Source organism: Aulostomus chinensis, chromosome 11 (assembly GCF_037954235.1).
Source record: "Aulostomus chinensis isolate RoL2024-O1b breed Wild chromosome 11, RoL_Achi_v1.0, whole genome shotgun sequence".
In the NCBI taxonomy this organism is placed as follows: Eukaryota; Metazoa; Chordata; class Actinopteri; order Syngnathiformes; family Aulostomidae; genus Aulostomus; species Aulostomus chinensis.
The window spans coordinates 13,455,734-13,476,204 of record NC_141330.1 but is presented as its reverse complement, the minus strand read 5'-3'; the positions used below and the strand labels follow the sequence as shown (position 1 = coordinate 13,476,204).

The window sequence follows — 20,471 nt, the reverse complement described above, 5'->3', positions numbered from 1 at the left end:
CCCCCAGTCCCCTCCAATTTGCAATTACTGTACATGAAAAGATATTTTCTCATAAATATCATCCAGTCCTAAAATATTCCAAGATATCATACGATCTAAATGTAAAAAAAAAAGAAGAAAAAAAAGCTTGATGAGGATATATCTTACCATCCAGTAGGGATGAAGATGTTCACAAAAAGAAACAAGACTGACTTCAACTGACAAGACAACATTAGGATATAAAGGCAATAATAAAGTGGTTTACACAGTCACTGTATGGTGAACTTTTGAACAGAAAGGGATCGTGTTGTCGTGTTGACACGAAGAAATGCACAGCTGCAATTGACAGGATGGATTTGTTCCCCTCAGGGGCGCAATGGCTACCAAGTAGAATTGACTTGTAAACGTCAGTTACATCGTTGATACGAGTCAAAAGGATGAATCTGGCACTGAAGATGTGAGCAGCGGTTACTCAAGTCGAAGTAAATAGCAACATTTATGTGAATTTACGAAGGAATCAGCAACATCAGCTCATTTTTGGGTTGACTACTTTCTACGGGATCTGCTGAAATGTGGAAGAAAACCGGGAACTGTTGCATGTTGCCAGCTGAATTTCTCCAAACAGCCACAAGAGAGCAGAATGTGCACACAGATCAACAGTGTGTATTTGATGCAAATTAGACCTGGTGCTGACAGAATAATTCTTATTACAATGTTTTTATCGGTGTGTATGATATGCATTTAGTCCATTTTGGTGTCCATTTTGGTGTCATATTAAAGAAATGAAACAGTGCCTGTTTGCAAAACAGTGGGACTGCTGCCAAAGACCATATTTGCTGGATGAAAGTCACTACTGGTAATCTACTCAAGAGCACTTAGCTGCATTCTTTCAACATGACCTGGCTTTCGAGGCAAAGTCTGCAGCAGCTCTGAAGTAACATTTTGGTGACACGGAGTTTGTTTCCGCTGCTCAGGCGTTTGAAAACACTCTGGCGTGCAAATGTAGTGTTTCACATCAACTGCAAGCATGGTTCTTTCTTTTAAAAAAAATAAAAAATAAAAATTCTATTAATGATGAAAGGGCCTAAATTATTGAGCCTTTCAGACACCCATCACAGTAAATGTGTTTAGCCTGCTGAGTCCGATAACATGATTTCTGTCCTTGATGAGATTAACTCCTGGTAACCTCTCTGTTGATGCGGCTTTCATCTAAGCTCACTCAAAACCGCACTGATAATGACAGAGCAAAATCAATAAAAGCCATTTGACATTCCCATGAAGACCAGCAGCCTGAAACAAATGACTGCTGCTGTGTTACTAGGCCTTGAAATGTCATCTAGACCTTTACGAAACCTAGGTTTATATTTACTGTGGTGTGTTGACAAGCATCTTTTGTAAAAGTTTCAAAAAGTACACGTATGTTTAATAAACTTATGTACTTACTGATGTCATTCTTAAAATTATTACCAGTGTTCTGGTTTATACTTATACTTAAAAGTCAGAACTGAGGTAACTTGTAGGCACCTTAAATTATACAGACCTCAATCTTTTGACTGAGATATGATTCAGGAAATTATGATGAAGTATTCTTGTCTTAAGGAAACAAGAAGTTTATGAGTTTCATATTGTAATATTGTGTTGGGACTATTTCCATCGTGCCTTCTTCTCATTATTCAGTAGCCAATACGTCATTTTTAATGATAAGTTTGAAAATAAAACCACCTTTTCATTGCCCGTTGAAACAATGTTAGTTCACAAAGAACTGAAGCAGCCTAACTACAAGCTGACCCTTGGTTTTTATTGTTATGAAGTGGGCAATTTCAGTAGTACTACATATACAAGTACACTAATACATCGATTGGTATGCTTGGGGAGATACATTTGAACTTTACTCGTGTTTAATTAATGACAAACTTGTCTGGTGCTCTTTTTTTTTTCTCGTGCTCGTTTGAACGGTTAATTAGCCGAGTTGAAACTTTTTCGGTTACATGAACTTGTTTCTCTCTCTCTCGCTATTATTTTTTTTTTAGCACGCTTATCTATCAAACTGTCGAAACTCCGGTAAGCCTATCGCTCACAGTTTCAGGTGTTGTAAGTCTCGTGCGTAAACACGGCGTTGCATTGTGGGCGTTGTAGTAACTTACCGGGTGAGGCCACGCCTCCCGCTGAGGTTCGCTGAATTATTTCAAACTTCCAGTCCCAAAATGCCGTGAGTGCGGAGCAGCTCTACGTCATAAATCCGCCCTAAGTGAGAATGATAGTGGATTGGCTTCAGTCGCTGTCAACGCGCTCTAGGCAGACCACAAACCTCTCATGACGACGGTGAGATTCAGCTGTTGTCTTTGTGTTTCATCTATATTGTAACTTCAGGAAGTGGACGATGTGAATATGCGCCATTAACATGTTATTACGGCGTTACCGCACACCTGTTGAGGCTGATAACGTTACCTGTCATTATGGATGCCAGCTTTTTTTTTTTGGTGGTGGTGGGGGGGGGGGGGGTAGGAGTTTCTGCCGGTGCTGCTGAAGTTTGTGTCAGGATTTGATTCATGGTTTGACAGAAGTGTGCGATGTTACAGGGAAGACGGTCAAAGCGAGCTTCCCATGCAGTGTTGGACCAGAATAGACGCTGTTACTATCTGCGCACTTGGATCATAACACGAGGCGCCGAGTGAACCGAGTTCTGTCTCATAAGTTAGACAAGACCAACCTGTTTTTGTGCACTGGTGTAAGAAACCACATTATTAATGACTGACTCACTGTGACAAGTCATGAATGGGTAGTGTCCTTTTACGCAGGCGAAGTGACAGCCTGGAAGAGTTCAGTCTTTATTGCAACAGTTTTCTGTGACAGACTCAAGTCTTGCCTGCACGGAGCCTGAACTTCCGTGAGCTGAATACGGCGGTGACAGAATAGAACTCGGAGAATGTGTTTTTGTGGGCCCGGGTTTGATGTTGTCAGGCGGGAGAAAAGAAGAAAAAAAAATCAACTATATAATCGTTTACAGAAGGAGCGTTGGGCTGCAACTAAGTAGACTCTGTTTTCTTGTTTTTACAATATCTTTAGTTAAATAAATTGTGTTGTAAAATTTCAGAAAATACTGAAAAATTACTTCCTCAATCAACCTCCAAAATGTGTTTTTGAAAAGTAATCTAATCAACATCTGAGGAAAAGGAAATGAGACATATTTAAGTACGAAGTTATTGTATATTCATTAAATGAATTACATTTGAATATATATTAGTTTTTTTCCATTCATCTACAATATGGAAACTAAAATTTATATTTGAAAACCAAGTATGTGTTGGGTTTTTTTTTTAACTAAAGAAATTACATGATACTGAGGCTGATTCATGAAAAGCTCTTTTGCACACGTTTTTATCTTTGAATTAAGCCAGAAAGGAAGCAAAGTAAACAACAACAACAACAGCAAGCCTGAACGATTGCTTGTTAGGATGCAAACAATTAACGTCAGCAGCAAAGATTTAAATGAGGCCATCAGGTTTTGCTTCCTGTCTGTCAGACTAAATTGAGGGCTGGGGGGGGGGGGGGGGGGGACAACAACATATTTAAGACTTTAAGAACTTTTCACAAATGTTTGTCTAAATAATTAATTGCACTTTACTGAGTTATATCAGTGTGTCTGGGATATTTTATTTCTGTGTTTAAGGGATAATCCCAAACTCTAATCAGGTTTTTGTTTTTTCAGATGAAAAATGGCTGCTGGAAGAGCAAGGTCCTTCCATCGTGCTGGTAGTCTCATGCGGAGCAAATCTGAGGGGACGCTGATAGATCTGGATGAGTCCACCAGTGACAGCCTGAACGGTAAAAAAAAAATAAATAAATAAAAATCCTCCTCAGGAAACATTAAAAGAGGACATTTAGTAATACAGACAATGACAAAAGTCCATTATTTCTGCAGGTGGAAATGTGCCACAAATGACAAAGAACTCTGAGTGGCTGCGTTTACAGCCAGAAGTCTCACATTCATCTAAGACTAAAAATCCTTTCTGGAACAAACTGTCCGGATCAAATCCTTTCTTAGATGACATCGTACACGGCAGAACGGGAAACAACATTTCCAACAAATTAAATACAAAACTAGACACTGAAAATCATGTGGACGCACGTAACGACGACTCCAGCAGCTCGTCCTCAGACGAAGGAAACGTTGGGAAGTTTTTGGAAAACAAACACAAAGCCAGTAACAGATCTGGGAGATGGAGGAGCGCATCCGATATTCTGGATGCGATGGAGAGAAAGGTGCCAAAACGGGTCAGCAGCTTCACACCACCCCAGCCGGTCCTGAACCCAGATTTTGAGTGGTTAAAAAATGACAGAGAGGCTTATAAGATCGCCTGGTTGAGCCACAGGCAGTTAACTCGTTCATGCCTGGACTTAAACATGATGAGCCAGAGTCCTGGATGGGCTCAGACTCAGGCGACAGACTTTCAGGTCATCAGCAAGATCGGCCACACTGGAGGCTTAGTTCAGCTACCAGAGTCTGAAATCAGTGTCCATATCCCACAAGGCCACGTTCCTCCTGGTGACCTGCAGGAAGTTACGCTTAAGGCCATGCTAGAGCCCCCTCCTGGACTCAACAACAACTACACCACCACCATGAGCCCGCTTCTGGAGGTGGTGCTCAGCAACATCAACACTAAGGAGTGCATCTCTCTGGAGATTAAACTCTCTGGAGAGGTGAAGAGCGACCCTTTAAGTCAGGTCATGACCACGGTGACGGGACTCCTATCAAACAAAAGAGAAGGGCCGTATCTCAAGATAAATGACTGTTACATTCATAAGAACATGATGCAGGTCAAGCTCCAGGACCTGAAGACACATTTTTATGCCATTGCAGTTGCAGAAGCCTCTGCAATCCAGTCCCCTGCTACATCAGTGTGGGATTACCTCGACCGCCAAATCACAGTAGCTGTTTATGGGCCCAGGTATATTCATCCGTCTTTTAAAGTTGTAATAGTGGTGTGCGGCCATGAGAACGTCCCGCCAAAGCTTCCATTTTCAGATATCTGTCGAGGTAACAAGCAGCTGCCTCCGCTCGTGCTTCAGCTCTGGGGAACACATCAGTTTAAACCAGACAAACTGCACGACCTGCTAGTGGCTGTTAGCATCACAGACTCCACCTTCAAAATCAAAACGGAGGACAAACTGAAACAAGTGAGGCAAAGTCAACTCAAACTAGGGACGGTTTTGCATTTACCAGTTGCTCTCTCTTTCACTGGCAATGCAGAAATGAATCCTTTTAAATTAAATCTACAGGTGACAGAATCAAACCAGAAGACTGTTGCGCGATTCCAGGTCTCTTCCCCTCCTGCAGCACCCATCAGATCTGAAAAGCGAGTGCCGAGGCAGATAGAGAGGCGGGTCGAAATGGCAAAAACCTTACCTATTCCTGAGGAAAGCATTCCAGACATCCCTAAATTTACAGACAGACCTGTGGGCATAAAATGGTATGGAGTTGCACTAAAGTCAGTCCTCCGTCAGCCAAGAGTGGACTACCTACTGGAATACTTCAAGGGGGACACGGTAGCCCTCCTATCCAGGGAGAGTGTTCGGTCCGTGGGGAATTCAAAGGTAAAAGAGTGGTATATTGGATTTCTCAGAGGCAGGACTGGCTTGGTTCACTGCAAAAATGTCAAACTCATAACCAGAGATCAGGTGATTGACTTCACCGGCATTCAGATCACAACAGATGTGCTCCTGGACAACATGACGCTGCCCTTCAAGAAGCTCACCTACATGTACTCCGCCATCCAGACGCTGGTCACTGAGCACGTAACCAACTGGAGGGGTTTTGCTGACGTCTTAGGGTATTACAACCTTACGCTGGACTCCATCACGAGGAGATGTGCTGAAAGCGACGCTGATAAGGTGGCGTGTGTGCTGGAAAAGCTGAAGGAAGACTGCCACGCTGAGAAGAGCGGGAGGAAGTTCCTGCACGAGCTCATGGTTGTAAGTAGAGACATTTTTACAATTCTGTGTCAAATAGACGGTCTTCATGTGTTTTACTATTTTTTTGGCAGCTTATCTCTGTGTTTGTCATCCAAGGGTCTGTTAAAGATGGACTCTGTGAATCTCGTGGCTCAGCTGATCCAGAACACCGTCATCCTGTCCACTGCTGTGGAGCTGGGGGTCCGATGGAGGGAGCTGGCTGAGAGACTGGGAAAACTCACCAGTGCCCAGATAGCCGGCTATGAAGCACCACACCGAGGAAAGAGTGGAGAAGTCAGTTCTCAGGTTAGCACGGCCGACATGATGAAGTTACATTTATTTGCCACTTTTTTTTTTTTTCCTCTAAATATTTCCTCTTTTGTTTCAGTCAATGTGGAAGCCTGCCTACGACTTCCTGTTCTCCTGGAGCCTGCGTTATGGAGACAGCTACAGGGACATGATCCAGGATCTCCACCTGGCTCTGGACAAAATGAAAAACCCAACCACCCGACAGTGGAGGCAACTGACCGGCGCCCTTTTGACAGTGAACTGTCTGGATGTGTTTCGAGCCTCGGCGTACCCAAACACCTAGATGGCACTTGGTGAAAAGAGAACGGAGGGTTTTGTTACACGGATTTTAATGGCGATGTTACTTAGCTCTTTGTGTGATCTGGTTAAACATTTGAATTAATTAACCTCACTTGAATTCTGTGTGAGGCAATGTCACCTAGAAAGAAGAAAAATCAAGTGTAGTTAATTTGTGTAAAAAGTTATTTTGATGAATTCTTTTCAGTTTCTGAAAATGCAAACCAGTAGCAACACACATCTCAGGTATTAATAACTTCATCTATTACTTAGGAGTTTTTTTTTTTTATCCGCCGCAAAGTTGACCAATTAATGACATCATTATTAATATACCACTTTCTTATGTATGCAACTATATTTTAATAGTTTAGTTTGTCTTCACATCACCTTAACTGATCACGTAACCAAGTATGTCTGTGTCAGTGAGGGAGCTGCCAGTTTTTTGTTGCAGAATTTGTGTTGTGTCAAGACAAATGTGAATTTCAGTGCCTTCACTCGTATTTTTGTGCTGAACACCAAACCAAAGTGTCATAAAGTTTTCTGATGCCAGTAAACAGACTGTAGATTCCTCTAACATAACTGCCGTCATCAATATTTGATATTTTTGTACTGTAATGTGATATTTCAGAAATGTACAGTGTAGCTAATTGTAGACTCAGACTTTTAATCACTGCATATTCATTTTGTTCTGATGTGACTGTTTTACTTCGCCAAATGGAAACCTCAAATATTTGTGTGCTGCGTGATATTTGAACGTGAAACGGAGATGTGTTGCATTAATGTGTCTGTTTAAACTCAATGAACTACCTGACCTTTTTACCTTATATGAAATATTTACCTTATATAATAAGAAAATGCTAATGTCAAATGTTTTTAAAAGAAAGAGAATATAATCCAAAGTAGCCTTTTTTTTTTTTTTTTGTTTTTTGGTATAGAATTAAATCTGATGGCTTCCCTCATGTGTTTTCCATTGATTTTTCTTTGTTTGCTCAGTATGTTTGTTCAAGCTGTAGTTTCAGTTGAGGGCATTCTGTGTGTGTGTGTGTGTGTGTGTGTGTGTGTGTGTGTGTGTGTGTGTGTGTGTGTGTGTGTGTGTGTGTGTGTGTGTGTGTGTGTGTGTGTGTGTGTGTTGGTTCTCTACTGAACCGAGAGCAGAGAACTCTCAACTGACTTTACCTTGGCTCACTCACTAAATGCACCTCAGGCAAAGTAAATGAGGGAAGGAAACAGAGTCGGAGGAGCAGCAGAGAAACTTGATTCAATCTCCTGAGTGATTGTATAAAGTGGCATTTAACAGCTTTTAAAAGACCTTTCACAGGGCTGATGATAAACATGGAGGATCATTTCCCATGAAATAAAGGACTAAAATCAATGAAATCAACTTTATAGTTTGTAATATACAGATGTTAAAAAGGAATTACAGCTATATTTCATAAAGTAGAGGTCCTGGCTGAAGTCACTTACAACCTGATGCTTTACCTGTTAACGTCATGGCCACAGTGTCATGTATAAGAAGAAGACTGAAGCATTCTCCACAAATTATATGAAATGAACAAATTCTGCATCCTATAAGTTTAAAAAAAATGTACTTAACGGGGTAAATATTGATATAGTGCTGCGTGTAACTCGTGAAGGAAAAAGATGACGCAGTAATATTCCACCAACGAGGGAAATGAGTGAAAATGTGTGATGCAGATTTAAAAATGCCTTATTAGGTCTCTGTCTTTCAGAGGCAGCGAGGCGTTAAACTGTGCGACTAATCAAATGTGACTACTTTTGTTTTGGGAGCCTTTTATAGCAGCAGCGTCTGAGTGCAGCAAGCAGCAGATTATTAGGATGAATGTAGTTGCATGTCAGAGCGTTTACATTGTTTTTTTGATCTGACAGGAAATATACAACCTCCTGCCATCTACTTTACATTATCTACTGAATTAAAAGTACATTTTTGTGCAGTCAGTGTGCAGCATGAGCATGTGACCGAAACACGCACAAAGTGCTGCTCAGTGGAAGAAAAGACGTGTCCCTCAGTTAGGAGATCTGAAATTTAAATTATGGACTGACCGTATAGGGCAAGTTAAAATGGTTGCTCAGATGATCAGTGTGAGGTGAGACAGGCGAGTATAGTCACATGATTCAAAAACCAATTCAGGATCTGAGTTTTATCTTACCTCCTCTTCCTGCTCTGAATGAAGGAAAATAATATAATATTTTAAAATTCTGAATGGAGGAACAGCATGTTAGGCAGAATATCTGGATAACTACACCTAAACAGAAGCAAACACAAAAAAGGAGAGAAATTTAATCCGGTGTATTTGGTGGTTTTTAATCTTTCAATCTCTCCATCTCTCCACTCTTTACTGAGTTTGCCACCAGGTCTATACTCAATTTTTTTCTTTTCTTTTTTTTAGCATATAGAATGTCTTAAACTCACACAAATAACACATTTTCCCTCCTGCATCACTTTTTTGTGACCCCAGAACTCGGAAAAATCCAGCCATGTATATTTAGCTGGAAACTAATAGCAACCCTGTCAAGCAGCTACAAAGAAATAATGTCAATTTACAAACCCTCAACCGTATTTTCGGGTGCGATCTACATCTTCTTAATCCAGGCATTTGTTCAACAATCCACAGTGGTATGATGCCAGATGACATCATTTACATGTGCTACATAGTGTTTGGACTTTATTGCACGTCAAGAATATTGTGTATCGTACAATGGCTTTAAATTGGATTACTTTCCTGCTTTGAATTATTAACTATAAACAAGGAAATACCGACCCTGGGGAACACAAGAGAAGAGGTGATAACGCTCCTGTTACCACATGTTCTGCCTTTCAGTAAAGTTTCTTTAAACAAAAGTGAATGTTTGTTCTCGCTTGATGTCTAAACCAGAGTGTCACCGAGAATGAGTTCACGTCCTCGTCTTCTCCAGATTGCCGTTGCGTTTGGCTCACACATCCATGTCAGCACGCACCGCTAATGACACATCAACACTTGTCACTGATGCTCCTGCCAACACAAAAACCTCCAGGCCGGTGAATATGATCTTAAAAAAAAAATGCACGTTGAAATATAATGCCACTGAAAACTGATCTAATCTGTGAAGAAACTCCGTCAACTTCAGCGTTAAGATTCAAGCAGTGAGTGGAAGAGGCCGTGTGTTCAACATGTTTCGTGCATATTATCTGCAGCAGATTTAACCCCCCCCCCCATGTTCTTTCTTCAATACATCAGTGGTAATAGATTTTTCAGATTGTTATCGTAAAATTTTTACATCATTAAGATGCTTCATTAATTGCAGTTTCATCATATTATGCTCAAAATGTAATTAATAATGATCTTTAGGACACAAAACCTCACAAACTGTCTCTTGTACCAAGATTAATTTGCAGAGCAGGTCAGAATCGATCATAAGGCATCGGTTATTCTGTCCAGTGGAGGGCGCCATTGTATTGATGTCCACAGCTGCCAGTTGTGTTAAAACTCAGTGAGTAAATATTAACATAATCATGGTCTCTTGGTGGCTTTTACACAACACTTAGATCTTTTTATCATCACGGTTTCATGAGTTTTGATGGAACAGGGGATTTTGATAAGTACACGTTATCGCCTTCATGCTTGAATTGTTGAGAAAATAGTAAATGTACACAAGGAAAGTAGCCACTGGTGTTAATATTTGAGTATTTCAAATACTGATTAACATATGCTCATACAAATATATCCCAAACATGCAAGTTCCAAACAGTGCAACAGTGGTTTCCGTGGCCAGCAACTACCAGAGCAATCCACAAATCACAGTTATGAACAGAAGCATTCCTCTGTCCCCCTGGGTATAGAAGGCTTCATTTGGTTTGCCTCCATGATATATGTTGAGGGCAAGAAGTCATTTAGCTTTCAATTTATTAGTCTGGTGATTTATGCACGCTGCAGAGGTAATGGTGGTGACTCCTAGCGCGCGCGCGCACACGCGCACACACACACACACACACACACACACACACACACACACACACACACACACACACAATCCATCCAGCCTTTTCAGATTGCACCCCAATAATTTAGTAATAGATGATGTGAAAGCAGAGAAAGATCAGTAATTAGAAAAGCCAGGGGGTGGTGTGTGTGTGAGTGGGGGGGGGGCCCACATGTATACAGTTTCTATTGCTGCACTTCATTTATCATCTGTGTTTTAGTCACTCAGCGAAGGATTTAATGTTGAGAACATGCATCTCTGACAAGACCATGTAATATTTCCTCAGTAAAAAGTCAAGTGACTTTTATTTGAATGAAAATGAACACAGCGAGGTTTGATTGAAATGTTTGAGCAGCAGAACTGTCATTCGCACGCCGCTGAAACCACTGAAGTTCGACAGTTAAGATGGAGGTTAAATGACAGAACTGTCAGTGGAATGTTTGTTAAACACCACAGATATCAGAGAGGCAGACAGAGATTCAGATCAGCTGATAAACTGCTGATGATGTTAACTGCTCAGAAGGATCCAGCTGCTCTCGCTATCATGGAGGGTCATGGAGCATGCGTGTCTTCCTCCTTAAAATGTGTCACTTTATGAAAAATGATGCATTTTTCTACATTCTGGCATCATGTTAAAATGGGGTCTCGAGGAGTCAAACTGTTAAAAATAGTTTTTCGCCATTTCCCACTCTAAAAAGTAAATTTTACATCCCAAACTGTCCTCTCTGGAAATGTTAACAAAAGAGTAGAATAATAGTTTGGCGCAGTACTGAATCTAAAAACCTGATATATGTTAGTATTGTTGAACATCCAGTTCCCTCGTCTCAAAGTCTGTGGTTTACTTCTTAAATGGGTTATCAGTGAAATGCCTGAAATATGGTGCATGACTCACACAAACTTAAGACAGTTAAAAACACAGCGGGAACAATCACGCTTTTGAAGTTTCGAGTTTTTTGTGTGTTAATATTTTATGTGTTTTTTATATCCGGACAAATGGCTAAAGGATGATGCGGAGGTTGTCAAGGACATTAAAGGTCATCACGCAAAAACAGAAGAAGCGTGATGCTCGCTGTGGCTGAGTCACATGTCCAATTGTTTTTTTTCATGGCCGAATGTTAACTTTGTATTTCCAACAACTGTTGGAAAAAAAAGCATGAAAATGGTGTTAATTTGTCAAGATTATCTTATCAAATTGGACATTTGTGTGTCATAAATGTTTGTCACGCTCAGAGTTTATACATTTTCTGCAGCAATCCAAATATCCTCTGTAAAGATTCCATTAGGTTGAGGGAATGCGTGCGATGATAACTTCTGAGTTGGCCCACAAAAAGATGCGTCATCCCTGCAGCACTCTGTGTGTATCCGCCTGGTGAATCAGATTTGCATGAATACTAATGCACAGTATGGCAGAAAAACTGCTTTGCATAACTTAAATAAATCCACGCAGTTGTTTGAATTCTTGTTTTTTTTGCTCCCGTCTGCAAATTCATGTCATAGAAAATGGAGAGAGACTGCTATAATTTTGTAATCCAGTAATGGCTTGTAGTTCTACAGTTTTTGGAACAAAATATTTGTGGTGTTACAAGGTGTCAGTTGCCTGGCATTCAGTGCCTTTCTTCTGACTAACCGCCTGCTTGGAGCCTCTTCCTATGACCACCGCTGTGAAGGAGGAGGCTCGCTAACCAAATGACTCAGAGGGAAAAAAAACAACCTGAAGTGTTTGGCAGCATTCGAAGCGGCTTTGTGAGTAATCACCATTCACATCCTTGGACACCTCACTTTACTCTTACTGTCACTTTTTCCATCACCCAACCTTACAGAGTTCATCATGGCAGCGATAAAAATAAAAGAAAAAACAGAGCACACAGTATTTTCTGATAAACACCGGCATTTACGCCTCAAACCACAACAAAATCCCGGTTTTACAGAGGTTACTTTACTGTCAGTGGAATGAAGGTAATTCTCAGACTCCCCGTGTTAGAAGGTGGGTTTATTTTAGTTGATGTGATCACATCCTATCGTTGCACTAAAAAGTTCCGTCAAGTGTAGCTTAATGGTGTGGGGGATGTGCGGCGAGCATGACTGCTGACAGGTCTGATGTACCAACCGTGACACTCCCAGTTCAACAGTAATTCAAAAACCAGATGGAGGAGGGCTGGGAATGAGATACAAGGATGTTAAGGATTGCGCTTCACTATTGGAGCTCTAATCAGTTTTATTCTTATGACATTATCTATAATAGTAAAAACATGCCGTGCGTGCTCAACTCTTAGATTTTTCCTTCGCTTAAGTGGTCAGTGTTTTCTCTGGTTATTTGTCCCTCAGCAGGATGAGGCCACATCTACAGGGCGGACTTGTAGCAAACATGGTGGAGGGGTGCAGTATGGGCCAATGAAGAACACATTATATTTTGGGGCAGATTAGCCATAGCTAATAGCCATACCTGGTAGTAACAGCATATTAGACAGGTTTGTTTTGGGGGTTTTTACACACTGAAGTTCTCCTCTTCGTGGATCAACCGGAATAATTTCAGATTTGCTCAGAAACACGAAGAGTTTCGTTATGGGTTACTGTGAAGAGTTTATGTTGATTGGTTTTACCGCGGCAAGGGGGGCAATTTAGAAGGTACCTACAAGCTGAATTTAAGTCACAGCTTCATCTAGTAGTTACAGGAAGCAGGCCTGATGCAACAAACACCAAAATTACACGTCGTCTTCACATGATGTACATTAACCTATTATACGGTAGCTTGGGCCCGTTTGTCGCTGCTTGAAGCTTTAATTCAGGCCCCAGTCTGAACACACCAGGGGCCGAAAGTTCATCTTGATTGAAGAATGTGGAAGTATAATTCTTTCATTACAACCGCTGCTGCTTGTTTTGACCATTCAGACACATTCTTGAGAGCTTGTGCAGGTCTCCACACCTCACAAGTAATGCCTGACTGTCTGAGGTTCAATCAATTCACCTTGACTCCATCAGGCCAGCCCTGAAGGAGAGGATGTCCAGCACCCATCATTTTTAGAAAGAAATCAGCCAACTTTTACAAAACAAACTCCAGGAGCTACAGATCTCTTAGGGCTTAGAGTGTTTTATCTGGAAATATTCAGACTCAATAATTTTTTACATCTTGAAAGCATCTCCAGCTCAGATCACACCACTTCCTCATTGATGAATAAAAGTTAATAAAAACCCCAAGTGCAAAAACTTCCAGTCAGCTGAGGGATAAATCCATCAGAGAGTGTCATCTCGGCTAATTTCTGTCAACCAAGAGGGAGAAGAAGCAAGACTGAGAGGTTCCTATTCCAACAACAACATAGCTGGAGAGGTAGCCTATTGTGTCCTGACAGATTGGACTGACTTAAGGAGGAGGAGGAGGAGGTCGCTTCTAACCGACACACTGGGAGGAGCAGAGGTGAGCTGAAATCTGGAGGAGATGGGAGCGCAGCTGCAGTTCAGAGAAGCGTTGGTGTCGTTACAACCTCACATCGGTTAAAGTCGGTCGTTTGAGTGTCTACGTTGATTGTGGGATGTGATTGCTGACTTGAGTCTTAAGCTCTGATAGGAGGAATGCGGAATGCCAAAATTCTATAAGCTAATATAAGCAAGTCAGCATGATCCTCCTCGCTGCTCCTGTGTTGTTTTTGGCGAAGGAATGGAGACCCTCCTCTGTCCTGATCACTCCCCAGGTCCTCGCACCCCGCCCCCACACCTCTGCCCATCATCCCCCTGTACGCTATTCATCCTCATACGCAGCTGGAGCACTCTGTTTGACCTCTTCTCTCTCCTCACACAGTCCTTATTAACGTGGACGGTGGAGGGACTCTTCGCTGCACTTGTGGTCAGAAAGAAGAACCACACGGGACCACTGACATTATACTCATCACTTGCGTAAGTCTACGTGACATGGCGCTGCTTTCCAACATGTGCCCTGCAAAGGTTCAAACCACAGATGAAGATCAACACACTGCTGCCATTATCCCAACAGTTAGATTTTCTTTCCAAAAGTTATATTGCCAACATGACTGATGACATCCTCCCCAAACGTGTGTTATTCTTTTTAGCTCAAAGTAAAAGAACTATCTCATGGGAAAATTACTGCAATATGTATAACAATTAACTGGTTTTCCTTTATTTCAGATTGTTACCCAGCATGCACCTGCAAAGCACTTTTAGATGTGGGTGTGCTCTTAAAAAAAATACCTCATTCCGGATGCAGATGCCATCATTTACTGTAAGTGCTCTGCAGGGATACATAGTTTTATGCAGAGCAATGAGTTGCCTTTTGTCTGAAGAGCTGTAAATTTCTGTCAGAGGGGTCAGATTATCTTCTGCATAGCACTCCACGGTCCAAAAATGTCGGGGAAGTGACACGTTTTTCGAACCTGTTGACTTTCAGTTGTAGGCATTTATATCCGAATGAACTGTATCTGATCTGAAATGCTTTTTTTTTTTTTTCTTGCACTTTCCCTGTGAATATTTCATCAGCAAAAAAAGAAAGATCCAGTAAAAGCTGTTGACAGCAAAGCCTGTGGATTGTCAAGAGTAACCGGGGCATTTTTTCCCCTCATTTTAAAGACACACGGCTGTTGATTTTCATGAATGTTATTTTTCAGAGTTGTAAGCACCACAAACAAAACACCATTGTGTTAGAGCACTGGCAGAAATCCAAAGTAGAAAAACTTCAACGCATACAGCCAAAATGTTATCCATGCAGATGGTTTTTGCATTTTGCATTTTTTGTTTGGGTTTATTTGTAGTGATTTGAATGAAATGTCAAATTGATGGTAAAGAATGATTTTGTTTTTGAACAAAGACAAGATCACAAAACTTTACTCAATCTACATAGTAGAACTTCATTCAAAGAAACACAACAACTCTTAGGGAAATCTGCTTCTTGTTCATCCTCTCCAGAACCAGACGAGAAGATAGATTCCTGTGTGTGGATTAGGGAGCTGAGAACCTCGGAGACCAGATGACTGCTAGTTAAATTAGCGCAATGACTGGCAGAGGATGAAGAGTGTTAGCTTACCTACCTATAGCTTACTACAACAGTCTCTATGAAATAACAATGTAAAATTACAGGAAATTGTCATTTCTGAATCAGACACATATTTGAAACTACTTCACTTACTGGGTGCAGTAATTTCACACAGCAGCTCAAAACCGTAACTTCAGCCGAGAAGACAAAACTTTTTTGAATGACTATAACAGCGACTGCTATCATGGCTGACTTCTCAAGCTGAGGAATAATCTCTGACAAACCAGAACTGTAAATATTTGATGATTAAACAAAGTTATGCTGACACGTGAGCAATTTCCATCCACGAACATTCGCTGTGCTGAGCTAAGTTAAGCATTTAGCTGGTCTTTGTGGGTCTCAGCTGACGAACACAGCGCTGAGGATTTTTTTTTTTTCTCGTCTAAAATTTGAATCAACCAGATTGACATATACATCACAATCGTCATAAAAAAAAAGCTTTATAATTTTATGAGTATGCTTTGAGTGGCTACAATTTGGTGATTGAGTACGTTTCTGCACTTTTCCCATCATACAAAGACACGACTCTATAAACTTACAATAGTGCCTTTCCAGCCAATATATGACACAGCTACTGTACCTCTCTGAACAGACATTTTCATTGCATGGGTCACTGCGCTGGTCTCCATGCAGCCGCAGCCTGCTGAATGTGTGTGTGTGGTCTGCTGGATGCCAGTGAAGGCATGGCTCCGTGGTGTTGAGGTTCACGTTTTAGCTACTTTGTTCCCTTGCCATGGTTAATAATCAATTTATGCTTGAAAAATGTGAGGACAGACGATGATTTAAAGCATAAATCAAGTGATACCCCAAGATTTGTTTCTGGGTGTGTGTTGTTCAGCCAGTGAATCTTTTTTTTCTTTTTTTTAACTATTTATTTTGTGTGTGCGTGCATGTGTGTGCACGTGTGTGCCAGTTCAGTTCAACATCACCCTGAGCTTCCAAGCTGTGAAAACATACTGGAGGTTTGTTGGTTCTTAGTGGCTAATAAGGTGTCATTGTGCGGTAGAGCTGTCTGACATCCCACAGAGTCATTAGGATGACATAAATAGATTTAACAGAACATTTATTACGGACACACGTGCATCAACTCATGGACAATATCAGCGCCTTTCAGTCTATAAAAATGAGTGCTTGCCTGCTGGAATGGGCATGCTTTACTCAGTTTTCTCAAAGTTTAATTGTGTTCCAACCAGGATTAGAGCGTGCAACATCAAAGCACCCTGCTTTCAAAGGCTTTCTTTTACAGCTACGTTCAGGACTCCTGGCTCCTATGTGTCCAGACAGCTTATAAAGAGCTGTTTTCATCCTCACCTCCCAATTCAACACCCCAAATCCTCTCTCACCAACACAGGAGCGCTGTTATCAGAACACCCGGCCCCCTCCTCTCCTGATATGATGTCTGGATTTCTCCACAGAATGGCGCTTTTTGAGATTATTGCTGCGGAAAAATGCTGTCATCCAACGGCGCTGTTTGACCTTGTTAGTCCCGATGGTTGATTAGAAGCTATCTGGAACTTTTCTTTGAAGAACTGGCTCCTGTCTTTTCTCATGCCGTGCAGCTGATCCATCTTGGCGAGCTGGCATTGGACTCATTGCGGTTACAGCTTTAATGGAGTGAACATGAATATCACTGTCAACTGTGGGAGCCTCGTACATGCGGGGGACTGTGGTTTGTTATTTCAATAGATATGAGTAGGCTGATAGAGAAACACAGCCTTCCATGGCTGGAGCAGAGAAAATAGACAGGTCTCTGTGGATGTGGTTCTGGCTCGGGCTCAGTAAGTGAGAGCCTGAGTTGTGTCTGCCTTGATGTGACCTCTGGGAGGGGTGCTTAATGACGCTCTCGGGTCACTCATGACTGGTGTGTCAAGTTGCATGAGCCAGTACTATGCACATACAATTATAATAACAGCCACTCACTGCTCACCGATAAAGACAAAGTTCTCCTTCGGGCACCATTCCTGACCAAACTGGCAGCAATACTGGGTAAGTCCCAACAACAAAAACTCTTTATCTCCTCTTCATGTATTTGTAATCAGCCGGTCCTAACTCTAAGTGACTGATGAAGGCATTATCTTCATTAAAGATCAACACCGGAGGAGATGTCCTGTGATGACATCATATTACTGAGAAGCAGCTGTGTTTTCTCAGAGTCACTTCAGCAGCAAAGAGCTGAACTCTACAGAACAGCCCGCCAAGAAATATAAATGTCGAGTGGCTCTGAATACTTTCGCATTGTGTTGCGATGGGGGTCTTCTGGTGTACAAGTGTCTATTTATTTTCACTATTTCATCACAATTGTAAAAGACGTAGTAATATAAAACTCCACCGATATGTAGAGAAAAGGAATTTAGGTACTTAAAGCAATAGAAACGTACTTTTGTCTCCATCTCCTGGCTGTGACAGTTATTACAAATAAATGTCAGCACATGCTAACACCGTAGCATCTAACGTAGCCTATTCTGTCATTACTGTTGTAGCTGGAAAACGGTGGATAAAATTGCTTTGGTTGTCTCAGATGCATGTTCAGCATGCAGCATGAGGATGCCACCACTTACATAATCTGCATATATACAGGGAAATGCAGAGAGATTTATGTGGCAGGAAGCTCAATGAGTGTAGGTGCTGCGCCATGCTAGCTCCCTATGCTAACCTGCGAATCATAATGCGGTTCACTTACGACTCTGGTGATGTGAGGTTCTGCTAGCATGCAAGCACATCTTATTTAACAAGTTCGGAAGCATCACATCTAGTACCGTGAATCTCGCAGTGATTAGACATAAGATACGTGGTAATTCTCCTTCAATCCCGTGCCCGACAACAGTCCCACGTCAACAAATCACACCAAAATTCTCTGCTACTGTGCTATGGTTTTCAACGCATACTTTTTACCTTTAGTGTCAGGCCGTTAAAGAGGTGCTGGGTTCAGGACCATGGAGAGGGCCCCCGGTCAGGTACACTCACCTTGATAAACCTCTCTCAGCTGCTCTCCAAGATGCTGTTTTTCTTTTTCATTCTTCCTCAATATTTCTGTTATAATCAGGTTTTTTTCTTATTCATTTTGCAGGGGTAACTTTTCTAACACATCTCCTCGGTTACAATCTGACTGACTGACCAACTGCTTCAACAATTAAATAGAAACAAATCACTCTTAAACAACTCTGTGTGTTGTTGGTACCCTGAGGTCTCCCCTGGAACAATACCTCACTCTCAGGGCCTCCACCAAGATGTAAATGGATGTTTGCTGGTGTTGTGACCTCTGACCTCAGCTGCCCCCTGTTTCCTGAACCAGATGCTGCTCCTGTGGACCACAACCTTCTCAACCTAAACAAAGTAATCCTCCACTAAACAAGATGGATATTGTATCACCATTCTAGTAAATACCAGAGGGCCTTACACACACAAAGCTTCCTTCTACTCAGCTGTGAGGGACACACACAGGCACCTCAGATACTTCAGTCACTTCTTGTATTGTTTCATACTCCAACAAAGACACATAGTATGATTTACAACACTTTTAGGGTTCGAACAATGAAAAACATGCCCTCTTGTGGGGAATACAATAAAAGCATGCGGCAGCTTTTCCAGAAAAAAAAAACTGCATTACTGGCTGCATGTCAGAACTGTCAAACTGGGATCACATGTTGCATAATGAAAGTTCTCTGATCTGACTCCGTTTAAGTCAGACTATGGAAACATAAATCCAAGCGCCATGTGGGTTTGATCGCCATGGTTGCATAATAGACTGCGTGTCAGTGTGCAGAGCAATGAGTCGCACTTATAGAGCAGCAGTGACGTGACAATAGGCATTTAATATGTATTACTAAAAAAGAAGGTAAAAAGATACTTTCAGTTCTCAGAGATTCGGGGAACTTGATTTGCTTTGTTCTTCAATGTGACTTTCCTTTCACTTCCTTTTGGTTCATGCGTGCTTGTGTTTACGTCACCTCAAATGATGCAAATGTTTAACCGTTTGGTTGCTTTTGTAAAAGTAGTGTAATGATCAGAGGTGGAAAGTTACTAAGTATATTTACTCAACTAGTGTGCTTCAGTACATTGTCAAGTATCTGTATCATTCTTGAGTATGTGCAGTTTAGGGAGACTTTGTACTTATACTTCACAAAATTTCAAAGTAAATGTTCTTTTTACTGCACTGCATTTGTCTTACCCATCAGTTACTTTGAAGTATTTTGTAGAGATAAACACTGCAAAACCTGACAATTACACTTTTAAATTTGAAGCCTCCCAACTTTAACCACTTTAACATAATATTTAGAGGTGGGAGGGGAGCTTTTATTAAACACTGGCAAGTACTGGAATACACAAAAAACATGAAGAATGAGTACTCTTGTATGATGCTGACTAGAGACTTGCTTTTACCGGGGTACTATTTGTCTGGGAAAATCTACTTTTACTCAAGTAAAGGTGCAGTATACAGCTGTACTTTTAGTCAAGTAGAATTTTGGAGGCTCACTTTTACCAGTGTAATATGTAATCTGGATATTTCTAATATTAGCCAAGTATAGGAGCTGTGTACTTTTTTACTTTTACTCAATAAGAGTCCTGAAAGGAGACTTTTTTTCCACAGGATGTGGGTATTTCTACTTTTACCTCAGTAAAGAGCTATGCACTTTACTTTTACTTAATGATACTGAATGGAGACTTTTACCAGAGTAGTATTTTATGCAGGTATTTCTGCTTTTACATCAGTAAAGGTGATGTGTACTTCTATACATTGACTCCATAAACTTGAATGGAGACTTTTTCTGGATTACTTTGAAATGTAAGCATTTCTACCTTTACTCAAGTAGAATTTGGAGACTCGATTTTACCAGAGTACTATTTCATGCGGGTATTACTGCTTTTACTTCAGTATAGGAGCGGTGTACTTCTTCCATCTCTGATAATAATGTGGATATCTTTTCCAGCTCTGATGAGA

At 41.2% G+C, this 20,471-nt stretch overlaps 2 protein-coding genes across 4 annotated transcripts in view; one reads left to right on the top strand and one right to left on the bottom strand.

The window, feature by feature from the left end:
• LOC147253477 (uncharacterized) overlaps positions 1–20,471 on the bottom strand; it is a 79,161-nt gene that overhangs the window by 38,725 nt on the left and 19,965 nt on the right. The window lies entirely within an intron of this gene.
• On the top strand, positions 1,866–7,565 carry macc1 (MET transcriptional regulator MACC1). Of its 3 annotated transcripts, none has more exons than XM_086217259.1 (5): positions 1,866–2,301; positions 3,689–3,804; positions 3,902–5,952; positions 6,049–6,237; positions 6,320–7,565. In XM_086217259.1, the coding sequence occupies exons 2-5, from the start codon at positions 3,696–3,698 to the stop codon at positions 6,521–6,523; spliced, it is 2,553 nt and encodes an 850-aa protein (XP_086073385.1). In that variant the 5' UTR covers positions 1,866–2,301; positions 3,689–3,695; the 3' UTR covers positions 6,524–7,565. The 3 variants fall into 3 exon arrangements, with proteins under 3 accessions (XP_086073385.1, XP_086073386.1, XP_086073387.1); XM_086217260.1 differs by lacking the exon at positions 1,866–2,301 and adding an exon at positions 2,501–3,009; XM_086217261.1 differs by lacking the exon at positions 1,866–2,301 and adding an exon at positions 3,090–3,171.

Bases quoted from the DNA above. Each gene is read 5' to 3' on its own strand.
- macc1 (XM_086217259.1), top strand. From the start codon at position 3,696: ATGGCTGCTGGAAGAGCAAGGTCCTTCCATCGTGCTGGTAGTCTCATG. The intron at 3,805-3,901 runs GTAAAAAAAAAA...TTATTTCTGCAG, and splicing joins CACCAGTGACAGCCTGAACG to GTGGAAATGTGCCACAAATG. The intron at 5,953-6,048 runs GTAAGTAGAGAC...TTGTCATCCAAG, and splicing joins TCCTGCACGAGCTCATGGTT to GGTCTGTTAAAGATGGACTC.